Below are 26,752 nucleotides of genomic sequence, written 5' to 3'. Positions count from 1 at the left end.
TAGATGGATTTCCAATTCTGGCAAGTGGGGCCCATGGTTGTGTAATCCAGATCATCTGTCCATTGACTCCATCCAGAACCGTCCATCCATTCCTCAAAACTGCATGCATTAAAATTTTCTTATGATTTTTTTAGGCAAAGTTCATCACTTGTGGGGGACAGAACCAATGGTCTGGATTACCGCGGTGGACCGAACTGAAAACTAATGCGCAGTCATTTCAATCCCAGGTCCGAGAGGTGAGAACTTTGATACTCCGGCAGTGTGATGTATCAACACGTGTACAATTAATTCAAATCATGGGTCCCATTTTAGATTCACCATAGACAGGAAATTACACTTGTTTGATTGTATTACTATCAGATTGGCAGACATTGGACGGTTCAGATGAAAATATCTAACAGTCCTGTTTCAGCAAACAAGTGTCCATGAATCATGAATTGTTAAAACAATATGATTTTGGGAATTTGACTTGGTACCGTGCGTTCAGCAATTTAGGTTAACCTATACCACATGAACAATTTCTGAGTGCCTGCATATCAAGCACCATGCGCTGCCATAGTATCAATAACTCCTCTATGCGGGAAAATTAACCACTTGCTCCAAAAGTCAAACTGCATCAAACTGGTATCAGAGTAGTAGATCTTATGTTCGATACTTCTCACTGGCGGTGATCAATACAGGAATATGGCCATAAAAACTCATGAATTTAGGCTACAAGGAGGGTTTGGTTGAGGACCTAACTCATGGATTTGAAGCTTGGCCTATTAAATAAAATGTTTGATTCACCAAGCTCTATCAATTCGAGCTTTTAGAGTAAGTAGTTGTCTTGCATCGCCTAAAAACTCCAGACCCTTTCAAAAATGGAACACAAGAATCACCACAACCCAGCCACGATTTTTGTACAGCAGTTTTACATGGTTAAGATTGGCCTATCATTGTAATATTTGGCCAATGGTTCATTTTTTTGAGCCTTATGATGAATGGACGGTTCAGATTTTCACGCACATCCATGTGCAGATTACAAACGTAGGAGACAACCATATACTCAGCTGAACACAGATATTGAACGCATAGCATATATCTAACTCAAACTGAACCATTCAAATCATGGTGGCCCACTTAGAATCATTGAAATAAAATAATGCTGAAAAGATATTTTCATTGGCCAATTAATGGACATGTAATGGATGACTAAAATGCAAAATACTCACCATGACTCAAATCCAACAAACGTCTATTAATCTGACATTAGGACCATTCAACTAACCTGATTTTGGTATTTTGGTTCATGGCCCACCTTGGATGGGCCCATGATTTGGACAGTTTAATTTAAGTTACAACACTAATTCCAATGCTTAGCATGCTAGCGCATTTTACCTTAGTAATAAGCTTTGAAGCCAGCAAACAACCGCCATTGTGCATGCATGTGTTTTGACGATAGTGTGTATCATCACACCCTGCCAGATTATCAAATTGCAATGAAGAGGTTTGCTAAGCCGGCATGGGCGTACAAGGCTACTAATGCACACACCAGCACATATGCCAGCATGGTAGACACATGGTTAAAAGACACGGTGACTCGGATCGACCAGATGATGGCCTGACTTGCCCAAGTTGGGAGTGGCTCGGGCCGCAACCCCTGCTATCAGACCAGAAGGGTTCTAGTCTGAGTCAACTTTGATGAGTCACATAGACTCGTCCTGAGTTTTTAAACCATATGTAGACATGTAAAATATCCAAACCAACCATCAGGTAAGATGGATGCTAGCCGACAACTCAGTCGGCGTGCCATGATATTAGAAATGAGTGGATGGGTTAAAAAACCATGGCGCTTTTTTTTTTTTTTTTTTACAATGGTACATTTACTCAGTTAATTGTGGCCCACCTGACTAGTAGACCATCCGGATTCTTGGGGTAGGGAATCTACATAGTGGTACCCTTATGATGGATGGTTTGGATATTGAAAATATCTGCCTTGCTGGCATGTGGTGGCGTGTGCATTAACCGACTTGTACATGCGTGTGGGATTAGCAGAGCTCTACAATCAAAATAAAATGACTAGAGAGAGAGAGAGAGAGAGAACATTGAAGAAGAGCAAAAATGAGAAGGCTTGAATTAGATTTTCTTGAATTTCTTGCAGATGTGATGGTGGACATACAAAAGTATACAAAAAGAGTCTGTGGAGAAACTGTTTTACCAAACCTAAGCCGAGGTAGCCACACGAGAAGTGCACAGGCTTGTCAGAACCTGGAACTTCATGTGGCTTAAAATCTGGACCCTTAATCCTGTTCCCCAGCATCAGTATAGTGGGCCCCACATCCCAAAAATATATGCATATCTATAGTAACGAGGTATCCTTAAACACAACTTACCTCTTCCAGCCTGGTCCCTTTTTTTGTTTTCTTGTGTTGTTCTAAGAAAAATATACAGCTCTTTCCACACCTAGCAACTGTTGAGAAGCTCTTGCTGTTTGGAACTGCTGAATTTTGGAAATTATTGGAAAATCATCTCTACAAAACAAGACAGTTAAGAAATTCTCAGATCGGTTGATGCATTGTTTGATGGTTTTAGGATTTCAATTCTGCATGAATGGACAAGTATACTGCATGGTCAAAAAGACTCTGCAACTCAGATGACTAGTTCGGTCCTGACTCTCCTGCATGAATGGACAAGTATACTGCATGGTCAAAAAGACTCTGCAACTCAGATGACTAGTTCGGTCCTGACTCTCCTGAGTCAAGTCAGGAATTGCCCGAGCCGAGGCTGAATAGGTCCAACCATGGTTTTAAGACTCGTCCGAGTTGGGTGTGACTCTGATGAGTCGACTCAGATTCGGCACTAACCAATCCAGCACAACCCCACGAGTAAGCTCCCCCGAGTCACCCCCAACTCAAGAGAGTCAAGCGGATATACCCCTTGACTTGGGTGAATCACGACTCAACTTGAGACCGAACAAGTCAATCTGAGTCTAAAGACCATGGGCCCGACTCACCTGAGTCAGTAGTGACTAGTGGAATCGAACCAGATTGGGTCCTACCAAGTCCCAGTCCAAAAAAAAACTATGGCATGCTATGCCACTGATAACAAAAGGAGAGTCAGCTTCACCCACTCCCATATATCAAGAATCATCGAAATTGATTGATGGGCAAAGCTTAATAAAAATCTTTGAAATGGAGAAGAACCCAGCTAGGTCTGGCTTCTCGCACAAGTAGGGTTAGAATCCTAATAGCAGGTGGCAGCTGTGTGTGCGAGATCCGGTGCATTCATAGAAGTGGGCCCTCATGCGTATCCCCTGGCTAAAAAATCAGGCAGGTCCACTCATCAGGTGGGTCCCATTGCACAAAAAGATGAATGGTTAAAGAGAAATGGCAGAGACACATTCTACATACAGGTGCAACATTTTCATCATGGAAGCTTGGTCAAATTTTACAGTCATTTCAATCACTTCAAAAAAGAAATGGAAAGGTTCTCGGATTTCCAATCTGCCAAGCAGACTCATGCAAGTTGCATCCCATTACAACAGAATCTCATATGTGCAAACACCACATATGCATGCAACAGCCAAGCTGAGTCGGCTGACCATCAGATGAGCCTCACCATGTAGAGATGCTCTGGCCCAGAAATCAGGCTGCCTGCAAATCAGGTGGGCACACATGTAATAGAAAAAAATGCTTTAAAAAGAGTGAGTGACAATCCATATTCAATGTACATGTGGCACAATACCAGTGTTATCGGTATCACCAAGCTAGAGATAACGATAATACCGGAGATATTTCGATAATATCGGAGATAATTCAAACAATGGGCACACCTACGTGTGGGCAATGTTCGAAATATCGGTATCACGTCGCGTATCGCATCCTTGGGATATAGACACATATTGGTTATCGCACATGTTATATCGTTTGTATTAGGTGATTTATCGCACTTTTTGGGAAACAAGTGTGGAAACATTGGGAAAATGGTTGAATTTTTCAATGAAACTTCAGGGATGATTTATTTATTTATTATTTTTTGAAAGACCTTAATACACACTTTTAAATCATAACATCTCAAAAGATAAGTGAACATAATAGGTTTCCTTTGTATAGGGTCTTAAGCTATTCGTTATTTGACTGAACTAATGCAACTATATTCAAATAAGATGCATAAAATTTATAGTGTATGTGACGATCAGTTCATCAAACACTCCTAAATACTTTGAAATTAGTCTCAATTGACAGCTGCTTAAAGGGAAATTTCATATATATATATATATATATATTAATTCTTAATTCAAAAATAAATTTTATTTTTCAAAAATTGACAAGGACTTAACAAATCAACAGATTTGCCCTCAAACATGCTTGATTTCATGTTTGGAGTCCAACATTACAAGTAATTTGGGAAAATTTCCCAATTTTCTCAAACGGAACCACATATACTCGAATTTCAAAATTAGAGTGTATGTGATGATCATTTCATCAAATACTCCTAAATACTTCGAAATTAATCTGAATTGATAGCTGGTTGAAGGAAAATTTTAGAAAAAAAAAAAACACAAAAAACATGAAAAACCAATGGATATCGAAATCAAAGCTCCAACTCCACGATGTTTCATGCAAAAAAGGAAGAACCAATGGATTTATAACTATTTGACACTGATTTAACATAATTTCAACAAAAAAAAAAAATGGGGATTAGAAATTGAAAATGCTCACCGGATCAAACATGTGGGATATATCGGCACTACCTGTACACTTTGTATTGCACAAGTAGGATACAAGATATATCATAATAGGATATATCAGCCGATATCATGGATATTTAAAACATTGCATGTGGCCCACCTGATGAGCAGACAAGCCCAGTTTTTTAGCCAATGTATCAACATGATGGATCTGGGCAACCGGCCTGGGGTGAACCATGACTGAGTCCCTTGGAAAAGAGACATGTTTAATTTGCATTTCTCAAACATCTTTTTTGAGAGAGAGAGAGAGAGAGAGAGAGAGAGAGAGAGAGCTCACTGTGTGAAGTGAATGCCCATTGCCATTGACAAGAGCCGTACATCTCCTCAGCTACGTCAGCTTCCAAAATTCAAACCTTATTCCACAGGTTTCCACTTTGGGTCCTTATTGTGTACAAATGGGTTTCCTCGGGCACTTAGACGATAGTGAGCCACCAATTGTGCGAGGACAACAAAATAATCCAATGCACACTCAAAAACCTGCTGTGCATGCAGGCTCATGTTATGTCTTCCCATTGAGGCGGCCAAGCATTGAAGAACCAGCACTAAAGTCAATCGATGGGTTCAATTTCACATGATCCCCCGGGAGCTGCTGAGCCACAGGATCAGCCAACGCTGATTGCCTATCGTACGGTTCCTGAGGATCTCCATCGACCGGCCTTCTGAATGACCTGCCGAGAATGTCAGTTTCGGATGCCATCAGTTCACAGAAGGCATGAGAACCTGACTGCATCACTCGGAAGATGTCGGGCTTGGGGTCATGACAAGTGGATCCATTGATGTAGAGGCTGTTTGGGTTCCTCGGCATGCTTCCAACAAAGCCTTCATGCAGGTAGGCTGACTGCTGCAGGTGATGAAATGGGATGGCACCATTGCCGCCAGATAAAGGTGTGGATGAACCAGAAGTAGTTCTTGGGCTTGATATGGGAGAAGGAGACATCCCTCCATTCATATGCTGTGGAGATCTAGAATGTAGGAGAGGGCTTCCAATGGGAGAGACTGGACAAGACATGTTCCTCAGCGGCCTATGGCTATCACTGAAAGAAATCATAAAATGCAGTTACATACTTTTATATTCACTTGAACACATGGTTTTAATAATCATTCAACCTTTAAAAAATCATACACCTGTTTTGCAACCATTCCAAATCTTCTCAAGTTAGTGTGATCTAGCCATTATATCATGAAAGATTACAATCAAGGTATTAAAAAAGGATAACGACTGTTACCTAACAATAACGGTGGTACCCATTACGTGATACAACATTGTAATGCCCGATTCAGGAAAAAAAAAAAAAAAAAGGGCCCATAAGGGCACTATAATGGCCATAATGTGCTGGTAACAGGCCAATATGAGGCCGATACAATTTCTTCTTTTTTAAAAAAACTATCAATAGTTACAAGGCTGTAATGGCCACTGTCGCCCACATCGTAACAGTCCAACGGCCATTACCAAATACCTTGATTATGATGTCGCCTCATAGTGGTCCGATGAAGGTGTTGTCCCCATGACATGTGTGGAAAAATAATATGGTGATTGGAACCATTGATCTAATGGGCCACCATGTGGCAAACATAGTTCTATGAGGCATGGTACGGAACTCAAAACCAACAACATCCAGATTTTAGTGCCCAACAACCAACAATATCCAACTCAAGTGAACTCGTAAGTATTACAACCAGAAAAAAAAAAAAAAAAAACAAACAAAAAACCACAAGCAATTAAAAAATATGCAACTGACCTGGATGCTAGAGAGGTTTTTGACCCTGTAGGCTGATGGGTTGCAAGCTCTTCCATGTCCAAGGAAGAAAGAGTTCTCACGTGGGTCGCACTCTGGGAAAATACCATAGCAACAGATGGCATTCAGAACTGAACCTCGTAAATTCTATAAATAAAAGCTAATGTATGAAGGTGCATTGCTTCACATACACAGCACTCAAAATTTCAAAGTATTCCAACTGACAAAGGATAATAAACACCAAGACCTGATAGAGACGCTTGCCCAGTTGCTTTCCAAGGGAATCATGCCTCACATGTGCCAACATGGCACAGGTCACACAAGTGCTCATTAGATGGCCCCATCATGTAGATGCTCTGGACCAGAAGTCAAGACTGTCAGCTCATTAAGAGCACACGAGTGTACAAAAGAAATGGCATGGTTGAAAGAAATTGATCGACCATCCACATCAAATCGTCAGTTGTACAATCTTCCAACTAGGTGCACCTCCCGCTTCAGACTCATGCTCCCACTCCCGCTTCCTAGTTGTTTACACTTGCTAACATTTTGAAACAGATGCTTCCTGCTACCACACCCGCATCTGTTGCCACTTTGCTTCATGCTTCGTACAACTATAACTCGATCTATATGCGTGGCCGATGGATAAACAGATTGCTCGGATTCTTAGCCAGGGGCACATGCAGGGTGGGGCTTGCCTAATGAGTGCCTCAGATCAAGCACGTGTTTGCCATGTTGAGGGCGGGGCTTGCCTAAAGAGTGCCTCAGATCAAGCACGTGTTTGCCATGTTGAGGGCGGGGCTTGCCTAATGAGTATATCGGATCATGCACTTGCTTGCCATGTTGGCATGTATTACTGTTGGATCCCTTGGAAAGTGCACTCCCTCGGATGCAATTCTCATTTCTCAAAACATCTTCCTCTTGCACACCTCCAACCAGAATGATGCACATTAAAGTCAGCATTATAAAACTAACATGAATTCAACATATTAAGGAGCGTAGAAATCCCCATCAATACCTCATACAGACTCTGCCAATGGCATCAGAGTAAACTTGCATTTATTCTCATCAAAAAGGTTTAGATATCAAAGCAATCAAAGACACTTCACAAGTATAAGAGATGTAGTAATAGGAATGTCTCATTTAGCTTTACTAGCTCTGAAAGACATAAATCACCAGCAAGATAAATAAAAGGACGGCACGTGAATTGCAAAAAAAGGAATTCTCATACCATGGATTTCATTCCATTCATAACTCCAGAAGACAACTCCAAAGGCTCAGAGCTGAGAATGGGCCTTTCCACTGGTGCAGCATTTTTCACAAAAGGGTGCTCCAAAAGCTGAGCAGCTGTGGGACGGTATAGCGGATTGCGTTGCAGACACTGCTTTACAAAATCCTTGCCATCATCTGAGAGATAATCGGGGATTGCCGGAAGTTCCTTACTGTTCCCAATCTTAAACATAGCAGCAATCTATGGATTAAGACATGCTAAACATTAACATAGCAAACCAAGAATGAAGCAAAGCAAATTCTCTGCCCAACAAATATGCAAGGCATTACATGATGCTTGACCAAATAAACATTATATGTTGTTAAACTTAGTAATGTGCAGGTGGCACTGATGAGGACATCAGAGCATCATCCTATCGTGTCTACCAGCGGAGGACGAAGACCCAGACGCGGGCCCCAAATCCATGGGTTCCCTCTCACACGAGCCACCCGCCTCAAATGGGCCCCAAATCCATGGGTTCCGCGGGCCGCCCACCCCGAGTGTGCCCCCGCATCCCACAAGCCACCCCAGTTAAGCCTGGTGTGAAAATGCCCCCGCATTAATCCAATCTCTGTCCCTCTACCCACATCCAAACTATCCCACACATACACACGTATGCATCCACGCAAATGCGTCCGTACGGCCAGCCACATATGGGGCCCTTACTCTAACCCTCCTAAATTCCCTTTTCTTTAAAAAACAAAAACAAAAACAAAAAAAAAAAAAAAAAAAAAAAAAACCAACTAAACTGAGGATTCCAATTTTCCCCAACTTGCCAAATCCCCAAATTCCTCTAAATCCCTAATTTCTCATCTTCCAAATTCTTAACCCTTAGTTATCCAAAACCCTAATTCCCCCATTCTACACCAAAACCCCTAAATTTCCCGACCCTAATTTCAAACCTTAACCCTAAATGCCTAATCCCCCAATTCTAGCATATCCAAACCTTAATTTACTTCAATTCCAATCATCCTAATCATAGTTTTGAATTTATTAAAACCCGAACCACCCCTCCCATCCAAAATAGCCCTGTTATTGTGGGATTCTTAATTTGCATGCAGGGCTTACACATGAATCAAGTTATTGCCTCCGCTAGATGGGAGTTCCATCTCCCATAGGATCATTTTCCTCTTTATCTTATGATTATCTCTTTGTGAGAACATTTATGGTCTGCATTTCATGCTAGTTGTAAATCTGAATTTTCTTACATTGTGGAAGGAAAGCCTGATTTTGCGTTCTAATTACTTTAGTTAACTTGTTTGATGATCTCAATGCATTCATTCTAATTTAGGGCTTTCGTCCTGCGTCAGGCACCCACCACTCCCTATCAGATGTTGCTAGCCATCCAATGAAAATGGAGAACTAGATCCAAATGGAGAACTACATCCAAAGGGCTGGATTTGAAAGAGCCCCAGTTGGAAAAATTATCCGATGGGGAGATTCTCCCATCCACCATGGGCCCCCCATCTGAATGATTTGAACAATCTTTACCTAAATTGCCAACCTCCTTATGTTTTCCATTCCAAAATCATGTGATTCATTTCATGGTATCACTTTTTTTTTTTTTTTTGAATTGCTATTTTTAGTGACCTGAAAATTTTGTTTTATACTCTTGGTGCTGATTAAGTTGTAATGTATGTGTATAATTAGTGTAGATATTCATACTCTAATTTATGCAGTAGCATGCATATAATATAATACTATTCATGCAGGATCTATAATAATAACATTCTTTGTTACATATGTAAATTATACCATCAACTCCTTACAAAGATATTGTATATAGCTGAAGCATGCTAGAGGGAGACATGATCCTTCACCTAGCATACCATGTATTGGAGAAACCAGCATACCACATACCCATTTCCATACTACAAATCAGAGCAAAGTCCATATTCCCTTGGATTTTAATCACCACATGCAGTTGTTAAATGGTCAATGGAACACTGTATACTGCCCCTACATAAGCACTTCTACAGGAGCAGGTATTTGAACTCAGCCATGACTCATGTGAGAAACTATCCAATATCGACTCAATCTATATAATAGAATACAAAATTCAAAATTCAAAAGGGAATTTTATAAATCGATACCTCGCCAATTGTATTTTTGCCTTCCGGTAACTTTTTTAATTAACTTTACAAAATGATACCTCAGTAATTCAGGCACCTTCCATCAGAATGTTTTATCCGTTAGTCTAAATGGTTGTTTTTTAGTAAAAAGTAAATGAACAAAATACCCTTTTATTTATTAAGGGGACGAGAATACCTCCAAGGAAATTCTTTATTAAGGATGGAGTTTTCCTGGTGAACAATTCAGATATCACATGCGTGAGCAGTGCTGCATATGAGGGCATTTGGGTTTGACTACAACAAATGCATGTCCAGCATCCGCAAGTAGCAATATTTTTAAGAGATTTGATGACACAGTAGGGCCCACTAGACGGACATCAAGCACTCTTTAATAAAAAAGGGTATCCACCTAGCAAAGAGTTTTTAAATATCAACAAATATCTAGATTGTGAGTGTTGGAGATGCAGTTTAGACCATGGTGCAAGTTTCCTACAAGATCAATGTGCTGGCATATTTGTGGTGCGTACAAGAACTTCCTCATACAGGTGTGGTGTGAGGACTTAGAAGTGATGCTATCTTAGATTTTTTTGAAAAAATGATACTCCAGCAAGGGGTGATGGATGATACACATGCATGCAAAATACCGAGTAATAGTTGCAACCTATGGCTCAAATTCTAACGTTTCAATAATGGGACTCACTTTGGATGGTTCATAGAAACAATGGCCCTTTTGGGAACAATGCTCTAACTAGCCAATTAATTGAATTTAATGGATAGTCAAGATGGTTGTCATTTAAACACATGGTAATGCAGGGGCATTTTCACACCAGGCTTGAGTGGGGTGCCCTGTGGGATGCAGGGGCACACTCAGGGTGGGAGGCCTGTGTGAGGTAGGTGAGGCGAGCCCCACCCATGTGAGGCAGGTGCTCGTGTGAGGCGAAACCCATGTGATGTGAGGGGGGTTCGGCCGAGGACCTAACCCGTGGGATGTGGGGCCTGGGCTATGAGATAAAGGGATTGATTCGCCATACTTTATCAGTTTGAGCTTTTAGAGCAAGTGATTAGTTGTCCTGCATCACATGGGTAAGTCATTTGCTAAAGAAAAACAGCCATCAAACTAACATAAACTAACATACGTTCGAGAAATTTGACATAAGATACAAGAATTCAGATTATTGAGGCATCTTCTAGCAAAGTAAATTAAAGAATGGACCAGAATGCAAAAGGCCCAATAGTGAGTTGCTGGTTTATAAAAATCCCTAAAAATTCAATATCCAAAAACTGACCCCTTCATATTGGCTCCAAGGTGGTTTTGTTGTAGCCATCTCCAGAACAGTGCATCCAAGACTCCATATATCCACAGCAAGGTTACAGCCATTTGAATTCTTTATAACCTCAGGTGCTTTCCAGTAAGGGCTTCCGTAGAATGATAGTGGACATGATGGACTGGAAATCTGAGAAAAAGGCAAAAATAAGCACAAATTGAGATATGGCAGAAAAACAGTAATGAAACAATCTTCTAAAAACGAGTAATCAAGGGCAGCCTTAGGATCATTGTATGAAGTATGAATAAGTATCCATGTATAGGGCACCCATAGAAGGCCTCTTTGAGCTTTTTTCTTTTTTTTTGTTAGCTTGTTAGTACACCCCACTGTCAGTTGACACTTCACTGTTAGCCACCCCCACTAGGGATCGATACCAAGACCTCAGTGTTGAAACGAGGTATCTTTCACTCAGTCTACCACTTGAGCTATGGATCAGGGTGTCTCTTTGAGCTTTCACTCAACCACACGAATAGCACAATCAGCATGCACTAAGAAGTTAGTGCCTGTATCTACAGTCATTTATTACAACAAGTTACATCAGTCTTGGCTGATACTGCATTACAGATTATTGCAACAAAGTGTAAACTATTTGTTTCTCATAGGTCATAACCATTTCATTTTTCTTTTTCTCAGTTTCTCTCACTAATGTCCGGAATTTGGTTCATTTATCGATTACGATGTGTTTGTGCATGTGTGTTGAAGTATATGTACCACTTAGAAATGTACTTTCCACCCTTAGATTCTACAGGATATCCAAGAAAATAACCCAAATGAGGGATATGGACTGTGGATTATCATTAGGGCTGGCAATGGGCCAGAAAAATCAATATTAGGAATAGGCCCAACCTGGCAAGTTCAAAATCCAGGCGTGAACCAAACCCAGGCCTGTCCATTGCCGGGTCTAATTCTTATCCAACAGCCTTCCGGTGACTTGAACTAAAAAAGAAACAAGAATCATTCTTCAAAGAATGCCTTGAGAGAAATTTGTCCACAATCACTCAAAGTATGTAGAACATTTCATAAGCAGTGCCTGTAGGGCTGTTTATAGGCCTAATTACAAAGACTGCCAACGAGAATCTTCCCATTGGTCCTAACTTTCCTTGACCAACTAAGAACTCGTTGCTTGTTTTGCAAGTTGTAAAAAGAAAAAGAAAAGAAAACTATCCCAAAAACGAAACTAATGAACAAGACTCCAAGTTCTAAAAATACAAAATCGTTCCGACCATGTGGCCTTCATAGGATATACGCTTTTCTTGAACCCAATACAAAGAGATGTGGTTCACAATTTATTCCAATATTACTGTTGATTGGACTTGTGGGCCCCTACAATCCAACAAATTCTTATTTATAGTCACTTGTTGGATCTGTATAGGCCACACAGTACAATCAGACACTATTTGGCCATTATTTTCAATTGGCCAGCTAGTAGGGTCCATTCTTTGACCTCTTTGGTATGTTTGATGAATCGGTGACCTAGATGCATCAAGATGCTCAAGGCAAGTTGCTACTATGCTGACCATATCAATTCGTGCCTTGATACTTATGAACAATAAATATGCATTTCTTGTGTTCAATATTTGCTTCTTCTGAATTAGAGAAGCAATTAATCTTTAATGGCATCTTCAACTTCACTTTTCCTGTCTCTGATCATGGAAAGGGACTCCCATAACACCACTGGTGGGTCCTCCTTGAATCAAAAGCCTTGAGGCGATTTTTATTATCAGTGACATAATGACATTAATAAATTTCTTCCCATTCAAATATATCGTTTAGTCATGTATCAAGAGAGGAAATTAAGGTAGCTGATTCACGCCCCATAAAGAAGTTCCAAATACTAAATCATGATTCATGCAAACACAAGACCTCTAAGCAAATAACGCATGTCCTTGTATAAAAATTGTTTTCTAGCTGTCATATATATGTGCCATGAACTCGGCTAGTTCTCTTCTAACCCATGTATAGAAACTCAGAATAAAAACAAAAATGACTTGACTAGGCTGAGTTGATGACTCTATCAGGACTCTAACAATTACTCAGTTTGGTCAAGAATCATTGAAAACCTTGGATGACTCAGTTGACTCATTTCAACTCAACTCAAAAAAAAAAAAAAAAAAAAAACTTGGAGTGAAAAAAGAAGAAGAAGAACTTGAGTGCAGACTCTACAATATTATAAATTCTAAGATTAATTATTACCAAGTTTTTTTGTCAAGACATACATGCACACACGCACACATGCGCACCCCCACCCACTCAGACGCGCGCACACAAACCTGCGGATATCAAGAAGACTAGATATATCGACCACATGTCACATTAATTAGAAAACTAGAGACATTGACCATCCCACATTAACTAGAAAAAAAAGGGGGGGGGGGGGGGATCATAAAAGTAAACATCATGTACAAAAGCTTACATGCTTTGCCATCCCAAAATCCGCCAGCTTAACACGTCCATTGGGGTCTACTAGTATATTTGCACCTTTGATATCCCTGTGCAGGAAAACAATTTAACATGAGCATGGACAATAGCAAGAATCAAGATGATGAGAAGACCATACAATAAGCTTCATCAATTCAAAATGAGAATCAAGGATTGGTAAGTATATCCACCTATGAACTGTATCCTTGGCATGCAAATATGCGAGGCCTGAAAGGATTTGGTGGGTATAACTACGAATTACTAGTTCTCCAAACTGCCCATACTCTTGAAGAAGCTTATGGATGGAACCACCGGATACATATTCCAGGTAAATATACAATTTGTCATCCATCTGTTCAAGGAGTACAAGTTCCTAGTCAAGTCAGTAATAGAAGATTAAATCATTTTAAGCATGTTGATTAACATTATTTAAAGAGATGCTCCAATGTTCTCAAAGCACTGGAAGTTATTGAGTTCCTAGTTCTCAAAGCACAGAACATTGATCTAGATGGTTCATTAGGTCCACTGGACGTATCATGGGCAACCATGCAAGTATCATACTAATCTGAAAAATATTAACCATTCAATCAGTGGTCTTCAATATGGATGGTTAAGATCATTTACACAAAATATACATCCACTCAACAATTTGGTCAATCTATTTGTTAGAGATCATTATGTATTACTTGTGATTCTAAAGAATCACTTTTGTTAGGCAATCATAGCCATCCCATCCATATCTTGGGAAAAGGATGGCTATAGAAAATAAGGCCAAATCAAGGCTGGATTGGATCATTTTATGAGCACAACTTTTGCAAGGCATCCTGAGAAATGTTTTCAGGATTTGTGGACAGTTCAGATTAATCGATTGGACAGTCTGAACTGATGCAGCTAGGAGCACTATAACTTATAGTGCTCTGAGAGAACTGGAGCATCTCTCTTCTTTATGTGGAAGAAACTTCACAGATACACCCATCAAGATATCAATAATATCATAGTTTATCTTTTATTTGTAGTTAACAATGCATTGACACTACATCCAGATCATAACATAAAAGATCCAGATCATAACACAAAAGATAGGAACTTTAGTTCTATAAATGCATTATTGTCAAACACAACTGCAAGCACTAAAAACATTTATCAAGATCCCATATCAATATCCATTTTCAATTGAAAAGAGAGATCATATCAGATGTAGCTTCCAACATCACTCCAAAAATCAAGTTTCTAGACATAAGCCATTTTCCAAGGTAGCAACTGCATAGCCATGAAACCCTTCCAAAGAATATATTATGTTAGAAAATTGTATAAAGAATCTTCTATACAGATACCCCAAATTCACCAAAAGAAAGACCCAAAACCCAGTCAGTGTCAATCAAGATGGTGGATGCTAACACGATGGTAGAACAAAAAAGAAAGCCAATGAAGCCCCGCGATAACAACATATCATAACTTCTGACTCTGTGTGCATCTCCACATCTCATTGCTAAAGAACTTGGAGCATCCGCTACTAGAGGCACTGGCAGTTACATATTGTGCAAGACATTGGACCAAATGTCTGGAACGAGAACACTCAGTACAAAGGTGACCATTCAAGTGAGATAATACCATGTTTGGCTTAAGTGACTTGATCAGGAGGTACAAATGCTTGACTGGCACCATTCAGGTGAAAAAAAAAAAGAAAAACCATGTGTTTCAATCCTGGGACCTGTGAGTTATGGGCCCACCATGCTTCCGCTGCGCAACTCTGATGGATGGAGTGGATACAATCGGTGTTTTAAATATCAACAATATCGGCCGATATATCCCATGATATATCTTGTATCCCACTTATGCGATACGAAATGCACAAGTAGTGCCGATATATCCCACCTAATCGATTTAGTGAACATTTTCAATTTCCGATCCCATTTTTTTTTTTTGGTTGTAAATCATATTAAATCAGTGTCAAATGGTTACAAATCTATGATTCTTCTTGTTTTCCATGAAAAATCATAGATTTGGACATGAAGAATCATGGATTTGGAGCTTTGATTTTGAGATTTAGGGAGATGGGCCAAGTCGTTGAAAATTGGGAAAAATCAAAATTTCTCAATTTCTCACAAATCAGTTGCAATCTTTGCATCCAAACACAAAATCAAACATGATTGTAACTTGATCTAATGATTCTTCGTTTGCTTTTGAAGTATTGCTTGTGTTTCCATAAATGTCTTCTTATGTTTATAAATTATATGAATAGACTTTGAATATACTTGCATCAGTTCAGTTGTACAACACATATATTAGGACCCCATGCAAAGGAAATCCCTAATGTGATTTATTATTATTATTATTTGTAATGTTCTGATTTCTAAGTGTGTATTGATGCCTTTTTCAACATTCATTGAAGTTTCATTGAAAAATTTCACCAATTTCCCAATGTTCCCATGTTTCCCAACAATAGCGATACATTACGCGATACAACCGATATATCCCATGTGATAACCAACATGTATCCGTAAACCAAGGGTGCGATACATTACGCGATAATGATATTTAAAACATTGGATACAATATACATATATCAGGGTGGGGTCCCAAGGTGTGCCCCACTGCTGTCCTTTTGGCATGAACGTGCAGCAGCACATTGCTGCAGAGCAGCATGCAGTGCCTATATTCTCAAATAATTTTGCCACAGAGAAGTCTTGATATTCTTCAAAATGTCTGGGCCTGTTTGGAGGTGTGGCAGAATGAGATTGAGGCCCAGATGGCAGCATTTAGTGAAGGCAAGGGACTTTGGTTCATCCGACAAAAGTAGATGGCGGGATTCACTAATGTTCCCCTACAGGGAAAACGGCGGAAGAATGTGCATGCAATTATAGTAGGTTAGAGCCATTCTTTATCCTCACTGCGTTCTAATTAGAATTGTTGGATGCATGGGTCCACCATATTCCAGAAACATTCCAATCAACGCTAAGATATAAATTCAAATTTACCTTATTTTCACTAGCAGATTCAGATGTTGAAAATTAGGTTCTAGAGAACTGCTCTCCAGCAGCTTAATGCTACTAATGCCACTGAAGGATAAAGGAGAGATTGCTCAATAGAAGCAGTAGAACAAACACAGGAAATATAAGAAGATAATGTAGGTTTCAGAAGAGAGAAGTACTAACAAACTGCCAGAACCTACAATATTTAGGGTCCATTTGAGTAGGTCTATTCCCGACTTTGGCGGGCTCCATGCGCTCCACTTAGCATTAACAGCATGAAAGCAGTGCTTTCCTCCGAAAAAAAAAATGCAATTGAGGAAGTTTTGAGTAAAAAAAAAAAAAAAACAAAACAAAACAAAACCACAGCTAATTGCGTTTGTGCTAGGAAAGGTACCAGTTCAGTGCACCGAATCCTATGTGGAAAGCATGGGCCCTGCCAAAATCAGGATTGTACTTGATCCTGATTATGTGAGATCCTACCCAAACGGACCCTTATGAACAATAGTTATATCATCGTTGCCTTGTCCCATCTAGAGTACTGACTAAAACTAGTCATACGTTCAAGACAAAAACAGACGATAAATTTTACAAGCCTTTACCTACGGTCAATGTTTGAAATATCGGTATCGCATTACGTATCGCACCCTTGGGATACAGATACGTATCGGTTATCGCACATGATATATTGTTTGTATCAAGTAATTTATCGCACTTCTTGGGAAACATGGGGAAACATTGGGGAAATGGTTGAATTTTTCAATGAAACTTCAGGAATTGTTAAAAAAGACTATAATACACACTTTTAAATCATAACATCTCAAAAAAGAAGTGCACATAATAGGTTTCCTTTGTCTAGGGTCCTAAGCTATGCGCTGTCTGATTGAACTAATGCAACTATATTCAAATTGAATGCATAACATTTAGAGAATATATGATGAACATTTCATCAAACACTTCCAAATATTTCGAAATTAGTCTCAATTGACAACTAGTTGAAGGGAAATTTCGGGAAATTTTTTTTAAATTTTTTTTTAATTAAAAATGATATTTATTTTTCAAAAATTGACAAGGAGTTAACAAAGCAGTAAATCAGCCCTCATACATGCTTGATTTCATGTTTGGAGTGCAACATTGCAAGCAATTTTGGAAAAATTAGGAAAATTTTAAAATTTCCCCAATTTTTCCCAAATTGGACCACCTACACTCAATTTTCGGAATTAGAGCGTATGTGATGATCAATTCATCGAATACTCCTAAATACTTCGAAATTAGTCTCAATTGACAGCTAGTTGAAGGAAAAAAAAAATTAAATTAAATATGGAGAACATGAAGAACCAATGGATATCAAAATCAAAGCTCTAACTCAAATGATTTTTCATGCAAAACATGAAGAAACAATGGATTTGTAACCATTTGACACTGATTTAACATAATTTCAATAAAAAAAAGGATCAGAAATTGAAAATGCTCACAAGATCGAACATGTGAGATATATTGGCACTACCTATGTGTTTCGTATCGCACAGGTGGGATACAAGATTTATCGTGGGATATATCGGCCGATATCATCGAGATTTAAAATATGGCCTACAGTGATAAATTACCACAGCTAGAGTAGCATTGAATGAATCAGGCACTACCATAATTAAAAAAATGCCAAATCTTGAACATAATGTCACAGTATTTCTCAACCAAATTTCAAATGGCAATTAGAAATTGAAAACCATCGCATTGGAAACTGCATGATATACAAAGAGCATCACTGAGCTACAAAGAAAATTTTGGGAGTTGCAGAAATCAATACAAGTACAGAAATTGAAAATGCTCACAAGATCGAACATGTGAGATATATTGGCACTACCTATGTGTTTCGTATCGCACAGGTGGGATACAAGATTTATCGTGGGATATATCGGCCGATATCATCGATATTTAAAACATGGCCTATGGTGAGAAATTACCACAGCTAGAGTAGCATTGAATGAATCAGGCACTACCGTAATAAAAAAACACCAAATCATGAACATAATGACACAGTATTTTCTCAACCAAATTTCAAATGGCAATTAGAAATTGAAAATCATTGCATTGGAAACTGCATGATATACAAAGAGCATCACTGAGCTACAAAGAAAATTTTGGGAGTTGCAGAAATCAATACAAGTACCGTCTCAGATCCATAATACTGCACAATATTCTTATGCCGCAAGCGACTCAAGAGAGTTATTTCCTGCCAGAACAAGTAGATAAGAATCAGAACAATTCCCTTAGCCTGTTTGAATTGGTAGAATCTTTTGTCCTACTGTGGATGAAATTATTTTCCTCAGATGTGACGTTTTCACCGTTTGCAAAAACAAAGTCAGCTGTGGAAATTGATTTCCATTTCCACGGTTTTCATAGGAAAAGGGCAATTTCCATTTTCAATAGGAAAGAATAAAATTAAAAATTAAAAAAAATTTAAAAAAAAATTGAGATTTCCACATTTTTTCAAGAGAGAGCTCTCACTTTTTTACCATTGACCTTCCCACATTTCCATGGAATGCTGAGCAGATTTGGTTGGATTATTTTCCACATATATCCTCATATGTGACGTTTTCCTTCACAAACCTACTTTTTGGATTCCACCAATCCAAACAGGCCCAAACTAAAAGAGAGTCATGGCAAAAGAAATTGCAAAGTTCTTTACGAAGAAAAGAAAACATGAAATGCAATCTTCAAATTAACTCTACAAGAAAACTTACTTGCATCAACTGCTTTGCACTTTCTTTTGACTTAGCATCATCGGCGAATAGCGTAACCTCCTTCATAGCACACATATCACCGCTTTCACTAGAACCAAAGCAACAGAAGCATAAATAAAACAAGAAACCTATAACTCAAGGAGTATACATGACTCAAAATCAGCACAGTTGGTACTTCCATGTGGGAACTACTGTAATAACTGGAAAATGGCTTCTCCAAAAGAATTCCAAAACTAACAAATGATGACGGTTCATTCTTTTCAGACAGGACTATGCAATGGGTTTAAGTATTCAGTGTGTGTGTGTGTGTGTGTGTGTGTGTGTGAAGAGAGAGAAAGAGAGAGTACAAGATACAGTAATTTACTGCAAGCAATGTTTTAAATATCGACGATATTAACCGATATATCCGACAACATATCTTGTATCGCACCTGTGCGATACGAAACACGCAGGTAATGTCGATATATCCCATATATTCGATCCGGTGAGCATTTTCAATTTCCAATCCCTTTTTTTTGTTGAAATTATTTTAAATCAGTGTCAAATGGTTATAAATCCATTGGTTCTTCATGTTTTGTATGAAAAAAAAAAAAAAAACATGGAATTGGAGCTTTGATTTCAATATCCATTGATTCTTCATGTTCTCCATTTTTTTTTTCAAAATTTTCCTTCAACCAGCTATCAATTGAGACTAATTTTGAAGTATTTAGGAGTATTTGATGAAATGATCATCACGTACACTCTAATTTTAAAATTTGAGTATAGGTGGTCCAATTTTGGGAAATTTAGAAAAAAATTCAAAAATTCCCCAATTTCTCCCAAATTGCTTGCAATGTTGCACTCCAAACATGAAATCGAGCATGTTTAAGAGTTGATCTACTGATTTTTTAAATCCTTGTCAATTTTTGAACAATAAAAATATTTTTTAATTAAGAATTAATAAAATATGATTTTTTTTCGAAATTTACCTTCAACCAACTGTTAAATTGAGACTAATTTCGAAGTATTTAGTTCAGTCAAACAACAAATAGCTTAGGATCCTATACAAAGGAAACCCACTGTGCACTTCTTTTTTAAGATGTTATAACTTAAAAGTATGCACTAAGGTCTTTTTTTAACAATCCCTGAAGTTTCATTGAAAAATTCAACCATTTTCTCAATGTTTCCCCATGTTTCCCAAAAAGTGCCATAAATTACCCAATACAAACGATATATCCTGTGAGATAACCGATATGTATCTATGATTCTATATCCCATGGGTGCAATACGTAACGTGATACCGATATTTCGAACATTGACTGCAAGTATACACTACTTCACACAGTGTGAAGAGAAAGGACTAAATCATTCTCAAAAACAAATTTCTGACATGCTAACCATACTAAATCATGAAGGTAGTCATTTTGCAAGGCTCACACCAGAATAACTAATTGTGGGAATCACACTTCTCAAATGAGAGCTCCAAAGATGAGATGTACACCTATTAAAACCAGCATAAACATCGCCAAATGTGCCTCTGCCTAGCAACTTTCCCTTCTTCCAGCGCGAACCTGGGCTTGTAGGATTTTCAGCCCTTCCAGGACTCCGTGGAACTGAGGGTGAGATTGCTGTACCTGAATTTGATGGAGAAAAAGGAGAAGAATTACAAATTGTTAAAGGGGGGAGCGGCAACCGGTGGCTTTGTTGTTTCCTATCTTCGGGCCAGCTCATGGGTGACTCTGGTGCTGTCCCACCTGCCCGTGGATGCAATGGTGTGACAGCACCACTTTGTATTCTGGAGCTAGGTCCAGGACTTGTCATTCTGGGGCTGGGTATCGGAGAGCACTCTGGGCTTCCCCTGCTGTGCTGCCAAAATAATTGTCCTGACATGTCTCCTCCCGTTGAATTATGTCCCGAATAATGGCCTGATCCTGGACTGGAACAGTGACCAGATCCAAGTATCGAAATATCAGGGTATGGATTAGCCGCCCAGAAAGCAGAGGTCATAATCTGCTCAGGGCCAACCACTCTCATTGGACTTCTAGAAGGACTTGACATTGAACTGTCTGGAGCACTTCCAATTCCAAAACCACCATGCTGATGAATTTGTAAATTGGATGGGCGTGTGTTTAGAAATCCCCGTTTGGGTGATGAAGAGAGGCTTTGATTATTGATGTACAGATTCGCTGGTCGCAGTGTCTCTCTCGAGTCCTTTCGGGTGATGACAGGGGATTCATCCTTATGCATCAATCTTCATCACAGAAAAAAATAAAATGTTAGGGCCGGGTTCAAAATTTAAAATCAGAACAATTAAAAGGATAGGAAATTGCAATTCAGAGCCTTCATCTGAATATCACAGAATTCAATCACAGCACACACAAACTCACCTTGAAGGGCTGTTTACCACAGCTCTACTCCCATTTTCTAGGGGGGTAAGAAGACAAGAATCAATGGGATCATCACTGTCAATTGAGCTGCCACTAGAAACAGAAGCACTAGCCAAATCTCCATCAACATATGTAGCATCCTGCCTGTTTAAAATTCTATCAGGTCTTGGAAGAGGCGAAATCAATGACGGTTTGCCAGATTTTTCAATCTCCGATCTTGATATACTGATTCCAGAGGCTGTGCGTTCTATGCTTGATTGCCCTTTAGGCAGTGGAAGAGGTTGTGCACATGGCCTCTCTGCAAAACTTTCACAACGTGATACCAGTGTGGAGGGTGATGGTGACCTTGACTCTGCTCGGGATTGAGACCCCTTTACTGAAGCTATGTCACTATTACGCCTTTGATACCCTCCTGATCTGATAGTTCCTTTCTCTTCAGATGGAATCTTAAATTTACGTTGTAATGTATCGAGAAAACTCTCCTTGCTTGTCTTCTTTTTCACTTCTTTGGATGAAGACTTCCCCCACCACCAATGCATCTTTCAAACGCAGTAACAATCAGAAATGATGACCTGTGCCTTTCAACTTTTAGTGCATCCCTAGTTGACCATTTCAACAGAAGAGAAACCTCTACATGGAAAATCAAGAAGATCGCTCATGTACTTCAGAATACACAGAGCTCTCTGCAATAACCTGAATAAAACAACCGGATTATACTTTTTTAAATGGCTATCAAAACGTTAGAGATATAAGAGCTCCTGTTACAAGAGTAGCTTAGCCATATGTAACATGAATTCCAGAAAGATGATACCAACAGAAGAATATGTTATTGGCTTATTGCTAATTTGCTACTTAAAATAAGCAAGTGGAAACTAATAACTGCACACCACCATGTGGAAACAGTTTGGCAACTACAATTATGTGAAAGGAGAAAATAACAAGAAATTGATCAAATAGACCAAAAGTTAGGAACCCTTAAATTGGGACCACTTAGACTTCTGTAGAATCAAATTGCGATTGCACTTTTCGATCTTTCTAAAGCCCAATATTAAAGAGTCTGCCTTTTAGAATCAAATCAGCATTTAACTGTTAAGTTTTCTAAAGCCAATGCCAAGAAGGAAAATGAAGAATCACAAGATTTAGCTGATCTGAACCAATAAGCATTTGGCAAACCAAAAAAAGAAGAAGAAGAAGAAGAAGAAGAAAAGAGCAGATGGTATGCTAGAACAAAACCAAATGCCTGCATATCACACATGACTCCAACAAAAACCCATCTTAACGAAGAGGGGTTATTGGGTCCTGATGCATCCGAGTTGACTTGGATTGGGTACTAACCAATCCAGTTTGATGCCATGAGACGCCCCCCGAGTCACCCTCAACAGGGGTGAGTCGCAACTCAGCTCAAGACCGTATGAGCCAATCCGAGTCACCGAGTCTGAAAACCATGTCAGGACATGAAGTATCCCAATGATTCAATTCTATGCAGGTGGGGACAATGGTTCGATCATCAAGAACAATGATATGAATATGATGGACCCCACTATGGATCACTTACCCCAAAAATCTTTCAGATTGGAAGTTCCTAGCTGTCCAATCTTTGGCCCTTTTCAAAATGTTGCTGTTTTCTTTTTTTCCATCCATCCAAGTGCATGCCACTGATCAAAGGGTTAGAATCTTTCAATCTGGAAGATCAGGGTGCCTTCCAATCCATGGTGCAGCACATCATATCAACATTCCAGATCATCATCCATGGGGCCCACTTGTAAGACCATACGAGTCAATCCAAGTCACCTAGTCTAAAAACCACGTCAGGATATGAAGTATCCTCATGCTCCAATTCTACACAGGTGAGATCCATGGTTCAATGATCAAGAAAGATGATATGATGGACCCCACAACGGATCAGGGTACCCAAAAGATCTTTCCTATCAGAAGTTCCTAGCTGGCCAATCTTTGGCCCTTTTCAGAATGTTGCTGTATTCATTTTTTCATCCATCCATTTGTACGCCACTGATCAAAGGGTTAGAAACTTTCAATCTAGAAGATCTGGGTGTCTCCCATCTATGGTGGAGCGCATCAGACCAACATTCTGGATCATCAAACATAGGGCGCACTAGTCAGAATTTAGAAAATCAGAACCCGTTAACTCCTCATCCTCAAACCAAAATTCATCAAATCCAAGTCTATCTAATCTCTGGATTCCCTCATTCCTTTACAGATTTCGTTGGAAATCACCTAAAAATGCAATAATCTCAATTAACTCCAATTCAACAGCATGGACCCCACCTAATATTTTTGTAAAATTTCTCCACCTAACCCATCAAATCTGAAACCGTCAAACTTCCTCACTCCCTCATTCCTTCTAGTCTTTGTCAGAAATTACAAAGAAGAAAGAGAAAAAACATTCTGCAATGATCTTGATCCTCACGTCTCCATTCTACATATACCTCAACATCAAATTCAACCTGAACAACCCACCACACTTTGAAATAATTAACAAATTCTTTTCACAACAACTTCCAGAATTCGATTTGATTGTCAAAAAAAAAACATATTTCACAAAAATTTCAATGCCTTTTTTCCTACGTTTCATCGACTTTGAATTTCACCAACCGCACTCTCTAAATCCAACCATTAAAATTACTATCTGTTCCAAATTTTGGTATTTTTAGACTGTAAGAGACTCCGAAACTGATATTTCTCAGCTAAAAAAGAATTGTGAAACTGCCCGCAAAATATATTTCAAAAGGTGTAATCTTTCACATCCGATCTACGAAATTCCATCCGTACATGAAAAAGTAAGCTAAAAATCATCAAAAATTCAAATTCAATGAATAGACTCAACTTCCATTGAAATGACGAGGATGGATGAAACCAACCGAAGAAGCAAATGAACTTGCGGGAACGCCCCCCGATGAAATCAGACAGTGGCAAGACGGTGATTTCCTCCGAATTCGAGAACCCAGACTCCGCGACCAAAAGCTGGTGTCTCGTTGCGTGGAAACTCGGCAATAACATGTACTGGAAGCGGGATTTGTAGAAAAGAGATCTGGAATCTGTCCGACTTTCGACTCCAAATCGAGCTAGGAATGAGAGAAAAGCAAAACCCTGGAGAGAGAAGGAAAGAAACGAAATGGGATTTCCAGGGGATTTGTAGAATCTCAGGGGTAGTTTTAGAATTAAATTCAGAGAGAGAGGAGAAAAGGCGTTGAAGAAATGAGAGAGAGAGAGAGAGAAACGGGGATTTGCAGGGGATTTTAGGAATTTCGGAGGGCTAGTTTCGGAATCAGATGCAGAGACAGATACAGTGGCGGAGGTATCTGAGTGTGGGAATTTAATAAAATTAAATAAAAGCAACGGATTAATCTGAGAAATGTTCCAGTGCTCTCTAAGAACTATAAGTTTTGGTACTCCCAGTTGTATTCTATCATTTGAACAATCCAATCAATCAATCTGAAACGTCTATTCACTTCAGAAAATATTTCATGGTCCATCAAATAAAAATTTCACTGATTAGATGATCCGATCGGTTCTATGTTTGGCCTTATTTTCTCTAGCCATCCCTTTTCCAAGCAACGGTTGGATGGTTACAATTGCCTTAAAAGGTGAGTTTTTAAAATCATAAGCAATCCATCATGGGTCTAACAAATGGACAGAATCAAACAGTTGATTGGACCTGTTTTGTGTAAATAATCTCGACCATCCATTTTAAATTCCTTTGATCAAATGGTTAGTATTCGTTAGATTAGTGATATGTTTGAACAGTGGCCCATGAAATTCTAGATCAATGGACTGGAGTACTGGACTATCTAAGCGTTCCAATGCAACAAGAGCACTGTAACTTGTAGTGCTCGAGAGCATCTCTCTTTTTGAAGAGTTCAGGACCGTTACTAAAGGGGTGGTGGCTCATCTTCCTGACACGTGTCACGGATGTAAAGTTGCTCAAACCATCCAAAATTTGCGACAGATGATGGAAATGGTTTGATGCAGCTTGAAGAAAAGGGTGGCAATGGCAGGGTAGCCCACCCTACCAGGATTTGGGCTGGGATTAGCCTCACATGGATGTGTTGGAGTTAGTGTCCCAGAAAATTATTTATGTCTTTATTTACTAAAGATGTGGATGTGATTGGGTGAATTTAAACAGTTGATTGTGGTAACCATGGATTCTAGATTGGACATGAGATATGCTTTAGAGAGATTTAGTGATTTTCTCATTTATTGGGTTTCAACGGAGGGTTATTTATTTGATAGTCTTTGGGAGCTTGAGATTGAACACGATGGTCAATAATTTGGAAAAATTGTGATACATGGATCTCAGTATCTTGTAAGACCATGATCATCACATGTGCATGGGACACACCTATGGACATTAATTCATTAGATGTACGATCATCTTATGTGAGGAGACTGACTCGAGTTAGGATGAATGGTCTTCGCCATTGGGAGCCGACTTGGTGTCTATCTATGTATTGCCCTTACCCTACACAAGAGTGTGAGTGTGTCATGTACAAAGAATTCAGGTTCGAACATTTGGTTACTCACATTGGTGGATCGAGGTCAAGTCAATAGTCTATGAGTCAATTATCCCGGATTATGATTATGAGATCATAACTTGATGATGCATGAAAGATTTTTTAATTTTTAAACTTGGGGACGCGTAAGGATCACGATCTTGACTGATTGGCTTTGGCTCTTCTTACGAAGTTCATGCAGGGGCCAATAAAGTGGATATATTTAGGTACTTCCATTAAGAGCTGTTGATTCTTACACGTGCCAATTTAAGAATCTATTGGTTGGCTTATGAATATGTTTATGGCTTTGATATGGATAGATCGGGAACTCATTAAGTGATTTTTTTATTAGGCCTCTCACTTTAAATGTTTGAATCATAATTTCGAACGTTTTTAACCGTTGAAATTTTTGTTTTAACCATTAAAACTACTTTGATTTATACTCGATGATAGCCTAATGGTTTGGATCCTGATGGTCCACTGCTGATTGTCATGGATTATGGTCATTAATGGATACGCCATGCTAGTGGAGGGATTGAATAATAAGTATATGTATAGATGATGTAGAATAACAAGCTTCCTTCACAGTAGGTTACACTGAAGTCCGTAGAATGA

General features: G+C 39.1%; 1 protein-coding gene across 2 annotated transcripts; it reads right to left on the bottom strand.

The window, feature by feature from the left end:
* Positions 1-2,101: 2,101 nt before the first annotated feature.
* Positions 2,102-24,924, bottom strand: LOC131231652 (mitogen-activated protein kinase kinase kinase YODA-like). 2 transcript variants are annotated; one of them, XM_058227920.1, is made up of 12 exons: positions 24,506-24,924; positions 21,627-22,319; positions 20,741-21,490; positions 19,261-19,348; positions 18,687-18,749; positions 13,739-13,899; positions 13,543-13,618; positions 11,091-11,258; positions 7,694-7,933; positions 6,469-6,560; positions 5,007-5,763; positions 2,102-2,510 (listed from the first exon to the last, which is right to left on the bottom strand). In XM_058227920.1, exons 2-11 carry the CDS (start codon positions 22,163-22,165, stop codon positions 5,229-5,231), a joined length of 2,712 nt encoding a protein of 903 aa, XP_058083903.1. In that variant the 5' UTR covers positions 22,166-22,319; positions 24,506-24,924; the 3' UTR covers positions 2,102-2,510; positions 5,007-5,228. The 2 variants fall into 2 exon arrangements, with proteins under 2 accessions (XP_058083903.1, XP_058083904.1); XM_058227921.1 differs by lacking the exons at positions 18,687-18,749; positions 24,506-24,924.
* Between the last annotated feature and the right edge of the window lie 1,828 nt (positions 24,925-26,752).

This window comes from Magnolia sinica, chromosome 17 (genome assembly GCF_029962835.1).
Source record: "Magnolia sinica isolate HGM2019 chromosome 17, MsV1, whole genome shotgun sequence".
In the NCBI taxonomy this organism is placed as follows: Eukaryota; Viridiplantae; Streptophyta; class Magnoliopsida; order Magnoliales; family Magnoliaceae; genus Magnolia; species Magnolia sinica.
The sequence above is the reverse complement of the archived record's forward strand: the minus strand, read 5'-3'. Positions and strand labels throughout refer to the sequence as shown.